The sequence below is a fragment of the Zingiber officinale genome, chromosome 5A, assembly GCF_018446385.1.
Source record: "Zingiber officinale cultivar Zhangliang chromosome 5A, Zo_v1.1, whole genome shotgun sequence".
NCBI lineage: Eukaryota > Viridiplantae > Streptophyta > Magnoliopsida > Zingiberales > Zingiberaceae > Zingiber > Zingiber officinale.
The window spans coordinates 145,259,138-145,276,651 of record NC_055994.1 but is presented as its reverse complement, the minus strand read 5'-3'; the positions used below and the strand labels follow the sequence as shown (position 1 = coordinate 145,276,651).

At 37.1% G+C, this 17,514-nt stretch overlaps 2 protein-coding genes across 3 annotated transcripts; both read right to left on the bottom strand.

Annotated features, from left to right (window-relative positions):
- Positions 1–818: 818 nt before the first annotated feature.
- LOC121980132 (putative E3 ubiquitin-protein ligase LIN-1) lies at positions 819–2,681 on the bottom strand. Its single transcript, XM_042532097.1, has 6 exons — positions 2,534–2,681; positions 2,185–2,309; positions 1,989–2,090; positions 1,759–1,890; positions 1,570–1,608; positions 819–1,119 (listed from the first exon to the last, which is right to left on the bottom strand). The coding sequence occupies exons 1-6, from the start codon at positions 2,679–2,681 to the stop codon at positions 871–873; spliced, it is 795 nt and encodes a 264-aa protein (XP_042388031.1). The 3' UTR covers positions 819–870.
- Positions 2,682–4,657: 1,976 nt separating this feature from the next.
- On the bottom strand, positions 4,658–10,465 carry LOC121982235 (translation initiation factor eIF-2B subunit beta-like). 2 transcript variants are annotated; one of them, XM_042535201.1, is made up of 9 exons: positions 10,219–10,465; positions 9,987–10,141; positions 8,479–8,757; positions 8,137–8,269; positions 7,402–7,509; positions 7,191–7,293; positions 6,998–7,123; positions 5,718–5,911; positions 4,658–5,005 (listed from the first exon to the last, which is right to left on the bottom strand). In XM_042535201.1, exons 1-9 carry the CDS (start codon positions 10,269–10,271, stop codon positions 4,915–4,917), a joined length of 1,242 nt encoding a protein of 413 aa, XP_042391135.1. In that variant the 5' UTR covers positions 10,272–10,465; the 3' UTR covers positions 4,658–4,914. The 2 variants fall into 2 exon arrangements, with proteins under 2 accessions (XP_042391135.1, XP_042391136.1); XM_042535202.1 differs by having other exon boundaries at positions 8,137–8,266.
- Between the last annotated feature and the right edge of the window lie 7,049 nt (positions 10,466–17,514).

Below are 17,514 nucleotides of genomic sequence, written 5' to 3'. Positions count from 1 at the left end.
TTTAAACCAAACCAAGCAACATTAACAAGAATAATACTCATTCCAGTATCTATGTCAAACACTATTAATCCAATCATCATTCTCATTGTCATTAATCCCTCAATCAAAATTCATTATCATTTTCATTGTCAAATGTATACCAAGTTAGAAAAAAAATTAATAAACCCAACTAACATTGAGATGACAGGTCTGATCCTACGAAAATTTTCCATTGAACACCAAGATAAATTGAAAAATATAATATTTAAAGAAAATTTCTATAAATATATCATAACTGAAGATTAAATTATAAATATTTGAATGATAATATAGATGTCCTATTACGGCAAACACCTTCTTAGAAAAGATAGCTATAAAAACGGCCCAGTTGTCCATTCATGACCTACTTGATTTGCCATTTGGGCCCCACGACCAACAAGCCAATTGCAGCATAAGCAGGTGCAAAGAGAATTTTGCTACTTAATAGTTGTAATGCTCGCTTAGTGGAGGGAAAAAAAACAAATATATGGTCTAGACCTCATAAGAAAATATAAATAGATAAATTTTGAAAATATTATATTTTAATATAGCGGCTTTTTACCTGAGAAGATAATAAGATATTTTGTATTCACTATCAATTAATCTCAAAATTATTAAAGTAAATACCGATATAATTATCAATTGTGTCAATCCGTGAGTGCTTATAGGTCTGAATTAAACATCCAATAAGATTAAGATGGTTAATTTTCAAAATCTCGTCCAGCAGCTAATAATGGCCCTTTTCAAAATAATACCTTGCAGTTTTTTTAATAAGTGGTGATTTAGAAAGGTAAAACAGATTTTTAAATACGGAAATTTTATTAGAATAGAATTTTTAGGATTGTTTTGATGTTAATAGATACTTAGGGCATTTTCAATTATTACAGTTTTAAATGAGTTTTTTTTCCCAAACATACCAGCTACACCATCTACAAACAAGGTTCTTTGCCTCACCTTAACAGCTACACCATCTACAAACATACCAGCTGAGAAAAGTAGTCCATCACGTAATTGCACAGCATAAATTGGAGTTTCCTTCCCCAACAATTTCTTTTTACCAGGGTGAATTGTAACAGACGTTTCAGTAGCCCAATCTATTTCCTGTAAATAGAGTGCTTTCTTAGTAGATCATAACAATAAATACATGCGATATTGGTTTTAACAGCTTCGAAATAATGACGCGCCTAGTTCTCCGTAATCAGAAAAGGAGAAAGAACAGTGTAAGATGGCATTAATATTAATTTTACTTCATTCCCAAGCTTTGAAGGGTCATAATATAAACGGTTTGTTGATATTGCAATATTTACAGGCAAGTAGAGCGAAACCATTTCATCAAGGAAGTATCAGCTGAAAATACTATAAACTCATTTAGAGAAAATCAACCGAATGGCAGGGGCAGCAAATACTAGGAGTCCCAACTTTAGAGATCGAGAGAAATCGATAAGTATAAATGCCTGTTAAAAGTTGACATGATGATAGAAAGACATCCTGATTAGATGGAAGATCTGTAATTACGAGACAAATGCTGTAGATTTAGCTCCATAAGCGTACCTGAATACTGCTGTCATTGCAACCACAGCATAGCTTCCCCTGAACAAGAACCAAAGACTTCACATTCTTACTGGAATTAAAAGTCTTTGAGCCTCCATTCCAAGATAGTACCTAACTATAAAACAACAATAACAAGAAAGAAATCTAGTTTCCTCAATTTCTGTGTGCATTAAAAGAGAAAATAGATACCCTTATAGTTTTGTCCAGTGCCCCACTGTATAATTTGTCACCGGACTTCACTATGGCCAAACTGGTGACTGCCTTAGAGTGTTCATGTGTTTCTTGTAACAGACTAAGAAGATTCTCACCACCTTTCCAGACCTATGTTATATCAATAATGTGTGAACATTTTTTCTTCCACAAGTATATTACACACAGCATAGTCACTAGACTAGGGGATTGATGTTAGAAGTAAAGACCTTTATCATTCCATCGAGGTGGCCAGAGAATATCATATTCTTGAAGCATATTACTGATATGACTTCACCATTTGCGCTGCAATCTACTTGCATCAATTCCTTCTAGACCCACATATCTTTCTGCATAAATTCGATAGTTTAAACTTTGAGGCAAGAATTCAATAGAAGAAAATTCCAGGCACAAATAGGTACTTACAATGCTTGAATCATGACCATCTGATAAAAGTTTTAGCATCTCATATGCCAATATAGATGACTTTTTGAGCTCCCTTAACGTTTTCAATATGTCTTTAATATAAAGAGTGAGATTGAATAGGCCTTCTGAAAGCAATAACAATGTTATTCATGACTAGGAAAGTAGCATGCTCTAACATATATATATGTATACATATATACACACACACACACACACATGAATATGTTTGCTAGGTGAATCAGATAATGAGAAAGGAGTTATATAGTGGAAATATGTGGTTCTTTTGTCACCACTACTGCACCAAAATTAATGTTAAGAAAATATCAAATCCCTGTAAAATATAAAATACCTTGATCATGCATGAAACTTCTGAGGGCAAGCATCGAAAGTGCTTTTTCATCAGTATGCCTTGCGGACTTCAAAATTGTGATAAATTGTTTCATCAAGCAGACTTGTGCAGCCCCTCTTACCCCAGTATCAGGGAGTAGGGAGAGCATATAACTGAGCCAGGTTGCCAAGACAAGACAAGAAGTGGACAGCTCAAGATTTCTGCTCTTCAAACAGATAAAGCTTCAAAGAGAAGCCCAAATTCATGACTCACTAAAGCAAAGGCCATTTTCCTTTCCCAAGCTTCAGCAGCATTTTCCTCCTTCCTACATAACGGAACCAGAAAACAATAAGCCAATGAGGGGAACAAAAAGAACTTCACAACAGTGGAGCAGATAAAAAATAAGACGAAATTCATCAAATGATGAATTGTGATTTTAAACAAGATTGGTGGGACTTATATGTTTAATGCACTATAATATACCTTATATTTGACTACTTATAGTTGTTCATTCATTCAGAAAGCAAAAAAGAAAAAAAAACAGCCAATAAGAATTTGTGAGGACTATAGCTGCAACCAGATTGTGCTCAGATCCTTCAGGAGCTTGGCCAGTCTGCTCAGTTTCTATTAGTGCTCGGTAGCCTTTTCTTATTCCAGCATGCTTTAAAAGAAGAGCTCGAGCAAGAGGCCTTCCAGAGGATGAAAATCTTCCTAAGATAGCTAAGATTGTCTCAGCAGTTCTCAATTGAATGCTAGGAAAATCCACATTTTTGAGGCATATGATAAGTGTGTCTACAGCTTCTTCGCGGTATATACTCATCTTTCTTGGCTCCACCTGGCAAAACAAACAGCTTAATGGCCAGTACAAAGCAAAAAAAAAAGAGGTGATAATACTGAACCAGGTTATGATCACTGTGCTACTTTTATGTCTGAGATTTTGTTCTCAAATCTAACAGAAGCCACAACATAGTACATATTTCTTACTTATCTTCAATTTAACAATCTAAATGTCATGTTCGATCAGGAAGGATACCAGAAGATCTAGCTGGAGAAGAAGACCAGCAACAACAGGGGGATTGTTCCATTGACGTAGTTTGAAGGTAGATGAGGAGTGAATGCGTCATACTAAAAGCACCTCCACCTTTTATAGCTTGAAGAAGCTTCTCTTTGGACAATCTCCTGAAAAAGATCAAAAAGGAAAATCAAAACTATTCAGTTTAAGGTCAAATTAAACTTGAACTCGGATCAAGTGCGTGATCAAGTTCCATATATTCTAGTATTATAGCTGCCCCAGAACACGGATCAAATGTTGCCTCAGCTATTTAGCATCAGTAGTTGAATTGGTGTAACAATCACCACCACTACATCTCAATGGGCATGACATTCAACCGTAAATAATATGCTACACTATATAGATTGCAAGCTAGAAATGTTATAGTTCCTATGAAGAAAAGGGGGCAAAGAGAGCTCACAACCAACCTGCTGAGCTTAGCTAACTTGAAAAGAAAGCAAATAATCTGAAAGCGGTCCATATCATTCACAATGGCAAAGCTTTCCAGAACTGGTGCCAGTTGTACTCTCTCAGCAATTAGTTTCCTGGAATGCCCATCCTCTCCCATGCATTTTAGCACAATCCCAGTAGCTGCCTCCACCATCTTGGCTTCCAAGCTCAGCAATATTCTATCAAGTACTCTATCTGATATAATTGAGCGAACAATGTTGGATAAACCACTATTACCTTCTTGTAAGATTTTCCATAAGATAAGAACTGAAGCGGTCATGGGGTTCATACACATCTTGATTAATTCATCATCTTTCTTTGCAATAGCCATTAGAACAGCATTAGCAATATCCAACTCAATAAGGGTTTCCAATAGAGGATTTAACAGAAATATCAAAACTATTGCCTCTATCAAACCCTTCTTGAATAGTGCAATCATGCATTTCACATCAGAGTCAACCCTGTTAAGTGTTTGAATAACAAATTTATCTCTTGAAGCCAGCTCGATTGAGTAACAATTCATCTTCTAGTACCAATGTATATGTCAAAATTCCTCTATGAAGTTACTGCTCTCCAAATGATAAATTGATCGCAAAAAAAAAAAACAAAAGCAATTGTTTATTGAATATATGAAGAAGAAGAAGAAAAAGCAAGAAACAACAGCAAGGCGTTCAAACAATTTGATACAACGTACATTCAAGACAAAAATCTACACCTCAACTTGGAATAAACCTTCATCCTCTTACCACTTGTGTTGTTCATTGAATAATAGAACATATATGATGAAGTGCAAAAATACACTATAACTGACTGGTGTCTAATATGGAAATTCTCTAACCAGATAACTAGTGTTCCATATTAAAGTAAGGATTTAGACAAAATCTTGTCTCCTCATAAAATTTCAAGGTGCTGATTTTCGTCGCACGACAAGGTCCTCAGCCGAGTAATAATCTGCAATTAGCCGGTACACATAAGATGGACTATGTCCTCCCCTGTAGCAACAAGAGTTGTCAGCATGATGAACCAGTAAGCATCGCTATGAAAACAAAAACATTCGCAAGCACCTAACATGAGCATTTTTTTCAATGGAAGGAATAAATACAACATATCTTGTCGACAATTTTGTGCAACCTTATTTATGGGAATGCATCCCGATTAAGATGTCTTTAGTAGGTTGATTTAATGTTGGTATATTTCTTTTACATGGTGTACAATTTTGACTACCCTGTTCCATCAATTTTGCTTCATGCTTGTGTTTTTATCATTTTATTTTTAACTGATGTATCAATGAATGAAGTTGATTGTCTGATGATAAAAATAATCAAGATGCTATAGAAGTTAATAATCACAATTGACATCTCCATGCAAAAAGGCTAATAAATTTTAGAAATCATTTGCCTTGGGAAAGGTAATGATAATTAAATGTCGATTGAAATTAGTTCCTTGAGTAGAATACATGGTAATGCCTACCTAGCCTCACCATTGCTTACTGAAAACTTGATTTCCATAATCCAGAAAAACATATTCGATGAAATCATTAGAGGGAATGTGCAGATAGTTCATTATTCCATTATACTAGTATTAATAACATCAAGTTAAAAAATATGACAGTTGGTCAGAAGATATTTAGCTATAAAGATGCATCAAAGAAAGAAAAAATTGGTAAACAGGAGAATCCTTGATAAAAGGATACAAGGAGCTTACATATCGGTGATGAAAAGGCTGACGAGCTTGGGTGCGACATAGTCAAATGCAGGATTTTCAACACGAATAGGAGGAGAATCCCCTAATTGACCATAATCCAAGCAGTCTGAAAACTCTCCAAAATCCAGCAATTCAGATGGGCATTTAAAATCATTCAACAAAAGTTCTGGATTATGTGGATATAATGGACACAACTGCAACAGCAAAACAACAACAACAACAAAATGTAACTCATCCAAAGTTCATGGCAAATCTGCAAACGGAAAAGATGAATAGAAGGGAGGATAATAATATCTCAAACAAGCAATAAATTGCAGCGCAAATAGATCCCACAAGAAGCAATTTCTGCAAGTCATATCAGGTAGTCCAAACTTCATATTGTCCTCCCAGAAACGTTGTTGATACATGGAAATCCAGGAATAAATAAATTAAGGGAGTTGATCCCAAACTATTTGGACTACATGAAGAGTTCATTCCCTTGGTCAAAAATTTATGGTGAAGAACTAGGTAAGGAATCAAAGATAAAAGTTTCATGCAAATACTTCAGTGCTACTTGAAATGCAAAGGAAAAAATTGAGAAAACACACTGCTATTTGTATTTAGTTGGAGGAAAATATGGATGGAATGAAAGAGGAAAATCTGAAAAATAAAAATAAAAAATAAAAAACATGTGGTGAGTAAGTCCAAAGATCTTGCCAACTGTTCCACAAAGTACCAATCGTTGATTGATTAGCAGCAAATGCAAAATAGTTGATGGAATGAGAAAGGGAAATTTTAAAATAATTTTTTTTCAAAAAAAAGAACTAGTGGGGTAAGTCCAAGGGGATTGTTATCTGGTCCACAGAGTGGCCCATCACTGATTGATTAGCAAATGCCAAATGGTAAATCTTAATCTCATTTCTTTTGAATTCAGCTCATATAGAATGGAACTTAAAAACTGGCTTGAGATGAAATAATACCATCCTCACTTCCTTTCTGTCTAGTACACATTTTTCTCCAAATTAAACAGTGAAATAAGTTGTTTCCGTTCCTTTTTCTATCCACTCAAATTTCATCTCTAATTTCTGCTCGAATTAAAAAGATTGTAAAGAAAATATGCATGCACATTCTCTAGTATAATTCCCATGTACTTACATTTGCCAATATAAATATGTTCATCACACATTTCTTACTTAAAACAAAAAGGAAGCATGAAAATCACTTCTTCAGAAAAGAAGGCACCAAGGTTAAGTGTCCATATGGGTAGAATGCATCAAAAAAGTTAACCAGATTATTATGACCTTATGGCTACCAGCAAGGACGACAAATGGGACAGCGTGTCTTTGAGCAGCAAGTGCGACCATATTTATGCCGACAGGTGCAATAACTCCACCATTTGCCATTATTGCATGAGCTCCAACTATCACCTACATAGTATAGTTGGAGTTATAGATGAAAAACATTTCTCCAACAACAGTTTCGTCTATATATTACCATGTTTACACGCGATATCATGGCAAAAACAGCAGAATCAGTTATAACAGTGGTCTGCAATCCTTTTCCAACCAGCTCTTTAGCAAGAACATGCCCTTGATACCTGAGTGATAATCATAGAAATAAAAGCTAAAGCCAAAACACAAATGTAGAACACTATCTCGAAATTATCTCAAAGCATAGCACATAGTAGTGAACAAGGTGTGCTAACCTTGGAGCACCCTCAGCAACAAAAACACGAAAAGACCTTTTTTTCTCATTAGCTGCAAAAAGAAATTCCTTGACTGTTCTTGAACGCCCTAGAGTTAGTATTACCTCACTGACAAGAGTAAAAATTCACAGCGATTACAACAAAATGAAGTTATCTTTCAAAACTACATTTGCATCAATGCAGAGAAATTGATAATATTCTCCTACAGATTATAGATTATAGTAGCAAACAAGGCAGCCAACTGTGAGTGGGATACAATGGCTTGTGGTTGTAACATTAAATTATTACATACAGTTTGTATAAAGACATTGAAGGCACCATACATGAATAACCAGCATCATGAAAATAAATAGAAACAAGTGTACTCAATAACCATACATTAAATTATTACTTTTTGCTCTTACCCTTTGCCGGGTGGACACTAGGGTTGGAATTAACACTTTATTTCATATCACCACATTGTGTTTTAATCACCTTGTATGAAGATAACCGTGTAGTCCTCAAGCTTGGTGCTCTAATCACATATGTTGATTTTCTTCCATTAACTCTGTTGCAGAGCTAGTTAGCATGTAATTAATTTTATTTGGTTGTTTGATGTCAGTGAATTTATGCCTCATCATAAATGAAAATTCACATGCTAGTTTCCTAATTATGGCGAGAATCTTATAAATTAGTGATATATAAGAAAATAATATTTAAGAGCAAAAATTCAATGATTGTGTCACAAGATAATACTTTTGATGAATATGCTCCACAGCTTGTGCTGAAATTAATTCATGACAGGTATCAATCTCTTGGATCAGTTCATTAATAGCCTCGATCACATCATGCTTCAATTTTTTGTTCCTAGAGCTACTCTCTGCTGCTGCTGAAGAAGAAAAGCATATCAAATAGTATTCATAACATCAGTGTATGGAAAGTGAGAAAAGATTTCATAATAAATGCAGCATTGTAAGCTTACATATCTAGCAAAATAACTTGATATCTACTTTATCATATCATCGGATGCCACAGGAAGGATGGCATAACCTAAATTATTTGTTAGAAGAAGATAATGGTAAAATATGAGAGTAATACATTTGCTTTTTCCTTCAGAATCTCCCCCTGAAGAAGGAGGATGAGGAGCTGTGGCAGAATCAGGGATATCTTCAAGGAGGGTTTGCAGAGAAGGAGCACGAAGGGTGCTTCTAGCAGCCGCAGCAACAGCTGCAGCAGATAATCCCATGCGATTGTCATGTTCAGCCTCATCATCATCACTACCTAAGGCCAATTCTTCCACTGCAGACATTGCTGAAGAAACATTTTCTTCTCTTATCATATGGAGAACACGCCTCACAATGTTGCCAACAGCAAGCTCTGTGCAACCACATCAACTATGAACCATCATTTCTTTTAAAGATAAAAATAACAAATGATTATAAAAACATGCAAAATTATCTTCTAACATCAAACAAGGGAAACTAAGTGTATGAACATTGCATCGTCTGTAAGACTTTAGGATGATATAACAACAACGAACAACAACCAAACATTTATCCCACTAAGTAGAGTTGGCTATTTAGGATGCTATAGACATTAAAATTCATTATAGGAAAGATGATACAAATTTTCAAATACATATAATGGTGATTTTGTAACCCATAAATAAAAGGAAACGTTAGTAAAGATTTTTCGCAATGGTTGGAAGGTACTATGAAGTGTGGCTAGAAAATCTTTCGAAATATACCAGTAAATATAGCAGCAAACAAAGTCACATGCCTTTGGAGAAAGGTACCAACACATCCTCATGCCAAAATAAGTGCTAGACATTGCTTCTTATTATGAACTACACCTTTTTATTGCTTTACTTATGAAAAAGTATAGCAGCTTATGTATAGACCTCCTTTAGTCAAATACATTACTAACCAAATATCATTTTGTGCCAAACTTCACCATTTGTTATCATTTTATACACAAACACACAAGGTAATTGGACAAACAAAAATTCAGCATGTTTGAGAAGCTTTATTCCCCACATCCTAGTATGTCATACTGTGGGTCATCCATTAGTAGAAGTCTCACAGTGTCAATATATCACAAGCTTTATAGAACAAAAAGAAAATGTAAAGATGAATTTAAGTTGTAGATGAAAAACAATATTTGAAGAACTTCAAAGAAATATCTCTCTAATGCAATTGCAACCATCTGAAAGCTTTGCTTTTGGCTTGTTTCATTGGCATAATTATGAGTTATGCACAATGAACTAGTACAGCCACATGAATATCTTAGTTCATAGATATACCAAGGATTCAATTTACAATAAGATTGCATTACGCTTGCACTAGCAGATATATGCAATGCCATTGACCAAAGACTTGAATTTTGATTTCTTGTAGATATCACATGTTCCAGGTGACAATAGTTATAGGCCAACAAAATATTATAAAGCAGGATGACTCCCAAACTTTTGAATAACCTCCCAATATAGAATATCGGTTCAAATACAAAAAAAACTTGTCATATATAACATTTGCAAATATTGTTCTTTCGTTAGCCAATCAACTATATGCGAGGTATGGCAACGGGGCAAGCATAACACAACCTACCTACAGGGTTTGCTTCGATCAACTGCTCGCCAACGGCCTTCACAGCATCAATAAGAGAAGCGGCCTGATTCGTATACGTTATTCGCTGCTGCGAGACGACCTGCCGCAGCAGCTCCGCCGTATGCTTGGCAGTCGCTTGAGAACCCTCAATTTTTCTAAGAGAAGGACCAGATATCAAAAGAACCCTACACGAGAGACGATAAACCTACAGGAAAATAAGGGGAAAACTTACCGTCTCTTGAGCTTGAGTACGAAATCATTGACGAGAGCTTGAACGTCCGGCATGGTCGGAACAAACGATCGAGCAGACGAATCACACCGCGGGATAAAGGAGAAGATCGACAGGTCAGCAGATCGCCGGAGGACACGCAGTGCTGCCCTCAACGATTCGCCCCTTTCTTCTTCCCTGGTTCGCGTTCGCTGCTCAAGCGATTCGCCCCTTGGTTCGCTGTTCCGCAAAAGGCCGAACGAACCCGAACTATGGATCTTTCAAACGAAGCCAGCCGTGGAACAGCAAACCAACGGCTTATCCTCCCCATCGGCAGAGCCTACATTATCCAACGGCAGAGATGTGAAATTGCTCATCGTATTTGCAAGTCTAATCGGACTGGATATAATGCCCTAACGATGTTGGGTCACTTTGGTAATTTTCAAAAAAACGATAGCTATAAAAACGGCCCAGTTGTCAATTCATGACCTAATTGATTTGCCATTTGGGCCCCCGACTTGCAATCCAATTGCAGCATAAGCAAGTGCGAGGAGAATTTTGCAACTTTATTAGTTGTAGTGTTTGCCGAGTGGAGGGAAAATAAATAAATAAATCTCATTTCAAATGATTTAATATTAGCGACCTCGTGATAAAATATAAATAAGTAAATTATGAAGATGTTTTATCTTAATGCAAGGACTCTTTAGGTGAGAAGATAACAAAATCTTTTACACATGCGGTAATTTGATCTCAAAATTATTAAAATAAATATTGATATAATTATATGAGAAGATAACAAAATATTTTACACATTGATCTCAAATTATTAAAATAAATATTAATATAATTATCAATTATGTCAATCCATAAATACTTATAGAGTTCACTTCGTGGTGACAAAAGGTGAATATATTCGTCCCTAGCGTTCTCGTCAATCTGTCCCAGGACTAACATAGAGGAGGTAAATCACGGACGACTACTAACATATAAGGGAAGCATTTTATCTCGATTTTACTGAGATTTAAATCTCAGATCTTATGGTAATAATACCTCATGCATTATCCACTAGACCATCCCAAAGAGACCTTATAGCTACTTGTCTAATTGACAAATCACGTACTTTAGGTTTTATCTGAATTAAACATCCAATAAGATGGTTTTAAATACGGATATTTTGAATACAATAGAATTTTTTAGGATTGTTTTGATGTTAATAGATACTAAACGTATTTCCAAGGGTTATAATTTTAAATGATTTTTTTTTCAATATGACACGTCAAAAATATAAAATCTATTAAATCATATATTTTTATTTATTAGTAAATGATCTTGGATGGTACCAATTTTAAGAGAGAAAACAACTTGAAAATTTTATTACTGTTCTTAAAATAAAAATCTTAAACCTCTTTTTTATAATACTTCAAACTTTTTTTTCAAAATTTTTTTAATTTCACTAACTTTTTTTTCATTTTTTTTAAATTTCACTAATCTCTCATAAATTGCATATGCCTTAGGAATAGGCATCATAGAAAATAGAATATGCGTTTTAATCGCGGTTTCAGTTCCATAGCATTAATTACAGTCCAATCATCAATTGGTTCAAAACCTTTGCGATTTGGCATTAAATTTTGCAATCATAAGATCGTGTAGCATTGGTACCCGTTCAGATCCTCTGATCTCTTATCTTATCTTGGTCTCCTAATTTTTTTCATACGCCTTTCATCTAATGGATACATCAAAAAAAATTACCATCTAAATTACCTAAATTTGCATAAATTATAATTTTAAAAATATTTTTTAACTTATTAATGTATTAAATTGGATTTAGTTTTTCCTAACTGTGATCCCTAAAAAAAATCCAATTAAATACATTGATATGGTAAAAAAAAATATAAAAAATATATATATATAATTTATACACAAAATTAAAATAATTTAGATGTCACTAGATGAAAAGTATCCAAAAAAAATTAGGGGACCAAGAGGAGACCCAGGATAGGGACCAGAATATATATATATAAAAGTCAAGCCCCATGCCTGTAATTTTTATGATTTGGTATAAATTTTTTTTTTGAATATTATCTGAATTTCGAAAAGTTAATTTTTAATTTTAAAAGATTTAGAAAAATAGAAATTAAAAAACTTTACTGTTTTGCCTTGAACAATGTGTTTTTCACATTCAATAAAATTAGCAGAATTTTCATAGTAGAAAAACTATTTTTTTAAGAATTATTAATAAAAATTAGTTGCATTGTAGAAATAAATTATTTCTCTTAGATTACATAATATTTTTTTATGAAAATTTTTGTTCTAATCTATCTCTTTCTATTTAACTTCGACAAAAGTTTCAAGATTTTTCAAACCTAAACACTAATTTCCAATTTTTTGTCATTTATTTATGAAAAATATCAGCTTACTAATAATTTTTGTTATGTACCCCTAAAAATTTATTTCAAATATTTCCAACTATTTTTGTTATTTTTTTCTATTTTTTTTATGTGATCAAAGGAGGAGAAATAGGTACAAGTTAAGACGGAGTAAGAACAATTTGCTATCTTTACGAAGTTTGCAATTTTTATTAACTTGCTTAATTAAAGATTTTTTTAAATTGCAAGTACTTCACATAATCATGTTATACCTTTTGTTTGACCCTAACTTTAACTTGGGTTGATGCGCATAAAAAAGAAGGAGATTGTAAGTACCCCATAGTAGTTTTGATGTGGTCAACCAAGTTAAGTTAGGTCTTGTTGTGTTTTGATGTCTTGTATCTAAGTGTGCAAAAACTTATCAGCACAGGAAGTCGAGCGAAAGACCCAACTAGCGAGAAGGACAGTACGGGAGAGAGTCGACGGACTCAGTGTGTCCAAGGGACGAGATGCTGCGGAAGCGTACGCTGGTGGATGAGAAGGAAACACGCAGCGTTTTCCAAGGGATAAGAAGCTGGAGCAAAAGTTTACTCGAGAAGAAGACCGGAAGATGAGTTTGGGTGAGCCCAATTCCATAGGGACGAAATCACCTAGGCAATCGAAGCAGCGGAAGAGCAAACGGAGCCGTTGGAACTACTAAAGGCGCTTCTAATGCTGCTGGAGGCTCCCTCACACCTTTTTGATTGAAGGCACCTTCAATCCCTTGAAGGCGCCTTCGCGCCTTTTTAGAAGGCGCCTTCAACCCCTTGAAGGCGCCTTAAACTGGGCAAATAGTAACTGTTAGCGAAGATAAAGTTTTATCTTCGCACTAATAGAACTTGCCATACTAGAAGTGCCTTCAAGCCTATTGAAGGCGTCTTCTAGCGTCGGATAAAATTTTTCAGGGCATATAAAAAGACCCCTATGTTGGAGCAATCAAGTGACCCTAGGTTTTGATATTTGGACAAAGGTTTAAGTTAGATTTATTGTTGTATTTGATATGCATTGTGAGTATGCAGGATACAGACACAACAAGGAAAGTCTAAGTGTGATCTTGGCAAAGGAGGAAAGTCCAAGGATGAGTCTTGGCGGTGTAAGTCCAAGCATGTAGTCTTGGCAAAGTAAGTCCAATTGTGACTTGACAATGGATGAAGTCCCGGAAGTGCGATCTCTTGGCAAAGGAAGACCCGACAACAATGACAAGGCTGAAGGAAGCTCCAGAAGGTAAGACGTGAAGGATGAGGAGACTGTTAGGATCGATGGACGCGGCTAGAGAGGGGGGGTGTGAATAGCCGCCCCAAATCGTTCGTTTCTTTCTACAAATCAAGGTTAGCGCAGCGGAAAATAAAACAAAGAAACAAAGACAAGAAGATCAAACCTCAACACGCAGCGATGTAACGAGGTTCCGAGATAAACTCCTACTCCTCGGCGTGTCCGTAAGGTGGACGAAGCCTATCAATCCGTCGGTGGATGAGTCCCCGGAGAACCGGCTAATATAGATACTCCTTCTGGGTGGAGAAACCTCGCCACAATCTTTTGCAACAGCAATACAGGAGTAGAAAGCAGCAAGAAGCAAAATATAATACAAATGTATGAAACACCTTCGCTTACTTGCCTTCTCTTCGACTGGATGAAGCAGCAGCTTCAAGCGACGCCTACAACAGTAGGAACCCAGCCGAAAGGAAGCTCACGCGAAGCTTCAAGCAAAATCGAGCTCAGCAAACTCAAATCACAGCAGTGAAGAAGAAGAAGAGTCGAGTGTTACAGGGTTACCACACTGTAGAAGCACTCAGCCCCCTTATACCTGCATTCACCTGCGAAGAAGAGAAGACAGAAGACTAGCCGTTGTGAGCCAACGGCTAGTGCCAGACTGATCAGGCATCACCCTGATCGGTCTGGGGCTGATCTGATCGGTCGTGGGGACCGATCAGGCTCTATATATGTTGATCGGTCCCCAGACCGATCAGCACACTTCACAGAGAGTTGCCCAACTCTCCGTGCGTACCCTGATCGGTCCCGGGGACCGATCCAGGTTTAGAGCTCCCAGTCCTAAATCCTACCTGGTCCTGAGAACGTGCTACCGAGCCCTCTCTGACCTAGTCAAAGCTACCGAGCTACCGGGCTACCGAGCTAACGAGCTACCGAGCTCTCTCCGACTTCGTCCGGAGAGCGAGCTACCGAGCCCTCTCCGACTCCATCCGGTCCAGAGAACGAGCTACCGAGCCCTCTTTGACCTAGTCCGGAGAGCGAGCCGCCGAGCTAGCGAGCTACCGAGCTACCGAGCTACCGAGCTACCGGGCTACCGGGCTACCGGGCTACTGGGCTACCGAGCCCTCTCTGACTTCCCATGCCAAGCTTCCATACTTGGACTTCTCCCGTGCCAAGCTCCCTGCTTGGAATTTTCCGTGCCAAGTCTCCATACTTGGACTTTTCTCGTGCCAAGCTTCCATACTTGGACTTTTCACCAGATGTCTGGTCAACCTTGACCTATCTGGATTTCCCTTGCCTGGCTTCACTCACCAGGACTTTCACCTAGCTTCACTCACTAGGGTTTTCACCTGGCTTCACTCACCAGGATTTTCAATCTGCCCGGCTTCACTCACCAGGACTTTCCAACTGTCTGGCTTCACTCACCAGGACTTTCCCACTGCCTGGCTTCACTCACCAGGACTTTTTCTTTCACCTAGCTTCACTCACTAGGATTTTCACCTGGCTTCACTCACCAGGATTTCCCGTCTGCCTGGCTTCACTCACCAGGACTTTCCGAACTGCCTGGTTTCACTCACCAGGACTTTCCGAACTGCCTGGTTTCACTCACCAGGACTTTCTGAACTGCCTGGCTTCACTCACCAGGACTTTCCGAACTGCCTAACATCCCAGTTAGGACTTCCCAGTCAAGTATCCGGTCAACCTTGACCTACTTGACTCTTCTTCATCCAACCTGATCAGACTCTGATCAGTATCTCTCCGTATGGACAACTGCACATGCATTGTCCATGTCTACATGTCTTTCTGTATTGTCAAACATCGAAACCATCACCAAGGTTTACGCTTGGTCAACTAGGTCAACCTTGACCTACTGGAAATTGCACCAACAGAGACATCCAAGGGACGCAAGGCTGATGGAGGAGGCTAGAAGGCTAGGTCTAAGTTGGTCGGACAAGGACGAGTGTTGAGTGAATGTACTCGGGGCCAAATCCTAGAATCAAGGTTTTACTTAATGTTACTGTAGCAGTATTGTAGTGTTACTGTAGCAGTCAACTGGTGGTTGTACCAGTTGACTGGTGGCAGAAAACACAGCTAGGTGTTTCTTCCCAAGCTCTATTAAAGAGAGCTCAGGGTGCTTGGCCATGGTTGACAAAATAGAGGTGGTTAATCCCTATTAGTAGTCTTCCAAAGCCTCTAAGCTCTTCTTGTGATCTAAGAGTGTTTGGATCAAGGTAGTGGTGAGATTTCTCCATCGAGAAGGAGGTTTGAGCTAGCCGGAGGTTTTCTGGGGAGTCATCCACCAATGGATCGAGATTGCCACCTTACGGACAACCGTGGAATAAGAGTAAGTAATCTCTGAACCACGTTATATAAACGTATTAGAGGTTTGATTGTCTTGGTTATTACTTCTAGGTCTAGCTTTCTATTTGTTAGATTTGTTTTGTATTTCTGCTGTGCACTAACAAGCGCAGGAACTAGGAAGCGATGATTTGGGTGAGACGCTATTCACCCTCCTCTAGTGGGCGTCAAGGTCCTAGCACCCTAGAGCTAGGAAATATTCAACAACTCTTGTATTCATTACCTAGCAACTTTCTGAGAGTTCAACGAGTGTAAGAGGCTTCTCCGCCTTTATCGAAGGAGATTTTTAGTGCTTTCTTTTGTCTTGGATTAACAATCACGTAGGTTGTAACCAAGTAATTTCTTGGCTTCTTCTTTTTAATTGTTAATTTAATTTAGTATAATTGTGCTACTAATTAGAGTTGAAAGATCGAGAAAGATGTATTTTGTTTTACAAGCAATTCACCCCTTCTTGCCGGCCCCGCTGCTCTAACAAGACTTTCTGTCATCTAAATCTTCTACATAGTCTACATCTACGTATCCAGTAATTGAAGGATCTTCTGGTTATCTACTGAATATGATGTCATAATCAGTTTATTTCTCAAGTATCTAAAAATACACTTCACTGTATTCCAATGTGGTCGACCAGGATTTAAGAGAAACTTGGTTACCATACTAACTGTTTGCGTCAAATCTGGTCTCATGCAAACCATGACATACATCAGACAACCAATTGCACTAGCATAAGGAACCTTTGACATATCTTGGATCTCGTTATCTGTCTTTGGACACTGTGTACTGGATAAATTGAAGTGATGTGCTAGGAGTGTGCTCACTGACTTTGCATTATTTATATTGAACATATCCAACACCTTCTCCACATACCTACGTTGAGACAACCATAATCTCCATGCAGTTATATCTCTTTGAATCTTTATCCCAAGAATTTTTTTGGCCTCTCCCAAATCTTTAATGTTAAATTCCTTACGCTGCAGCCTCTTCAATTTGCGACCTCTCTCATCTTCTTCGCAACAATGAGCATGTCATCCACGTATAGTAGTAAGAAAACCAGTGATTTATTTTCAAGGCTCTTTACATATATACAGCAACCATACTTACATCTCTTATATCCGTTTTAAATCATATATGAATCAAAATATTTGTACCATTGCCTAGGAGATTATTTCAATCCATAGAGTTAGCGATTTCTTTAACTTGCAAACCAATCGCTCTTTTCTGGGTTGACTAAATCCCTCATGTTGTGATATAAAAATCTGCTCTTTCAAATTTCCATAAAGAAATGCAATCTTCACATCCATTTGCTCTATCTGTAAATCGTGATATGCCACCAAAGCCAACACCGCTTTAA

What these genes read in the sequence shown, in the direction of transcription:
- LOC121980132 (XM_042532097.1), bottom strand. Translation starts at nt 2,681, where the DNA reads ATGCTCTCCCTACTCCCTGATACTGGGGTAAGAGGGGCTGCACAAGTC. An exon ending in ATGGTCATGATTCAAGCATT is followed by an intron (nt 2,091 to 2,184) that starts GTAAGTACCTAT and finishes ATGTGGGTCTAG; the next exon opens with AAGGAATTGATGCAAGTAGA. An exon ending in CACTGGACAAAACTATAAGG is followed by an intron (nt 1,609 to 1,758) that starts GTATCTATTTTC and finishes GTTCTTGTTCAG; the next exon opens with GGGAAGCTATGCTGTGGTTG.
- LOC121982235 (XM_042535201.1), bottom strand. Translation starts at nt 10,271, where the DNA reads ATGCCGGACGTTCAAGCTCTCGTCAATGATTTCGTACTCAAGCTCAAG. An exon ending in TTCTGAAGGAAAAAGCAAAT is followed by an intron (nt 8,270 to 8,478) that starts GTATTACTCTCA and finishes TTTCTTCTTCAG; the next exon opens with CAGCAGCAGAGAGTAGCTCT. An exon ending in TGATATCGCGTGTAAACATG is followed by an intron (nt 7,124 to 7,190) that starts GTAATATATAGA and finishes TATACTATGTAG; the next exon opens with GTGATAGTTGGAGCTCATGC.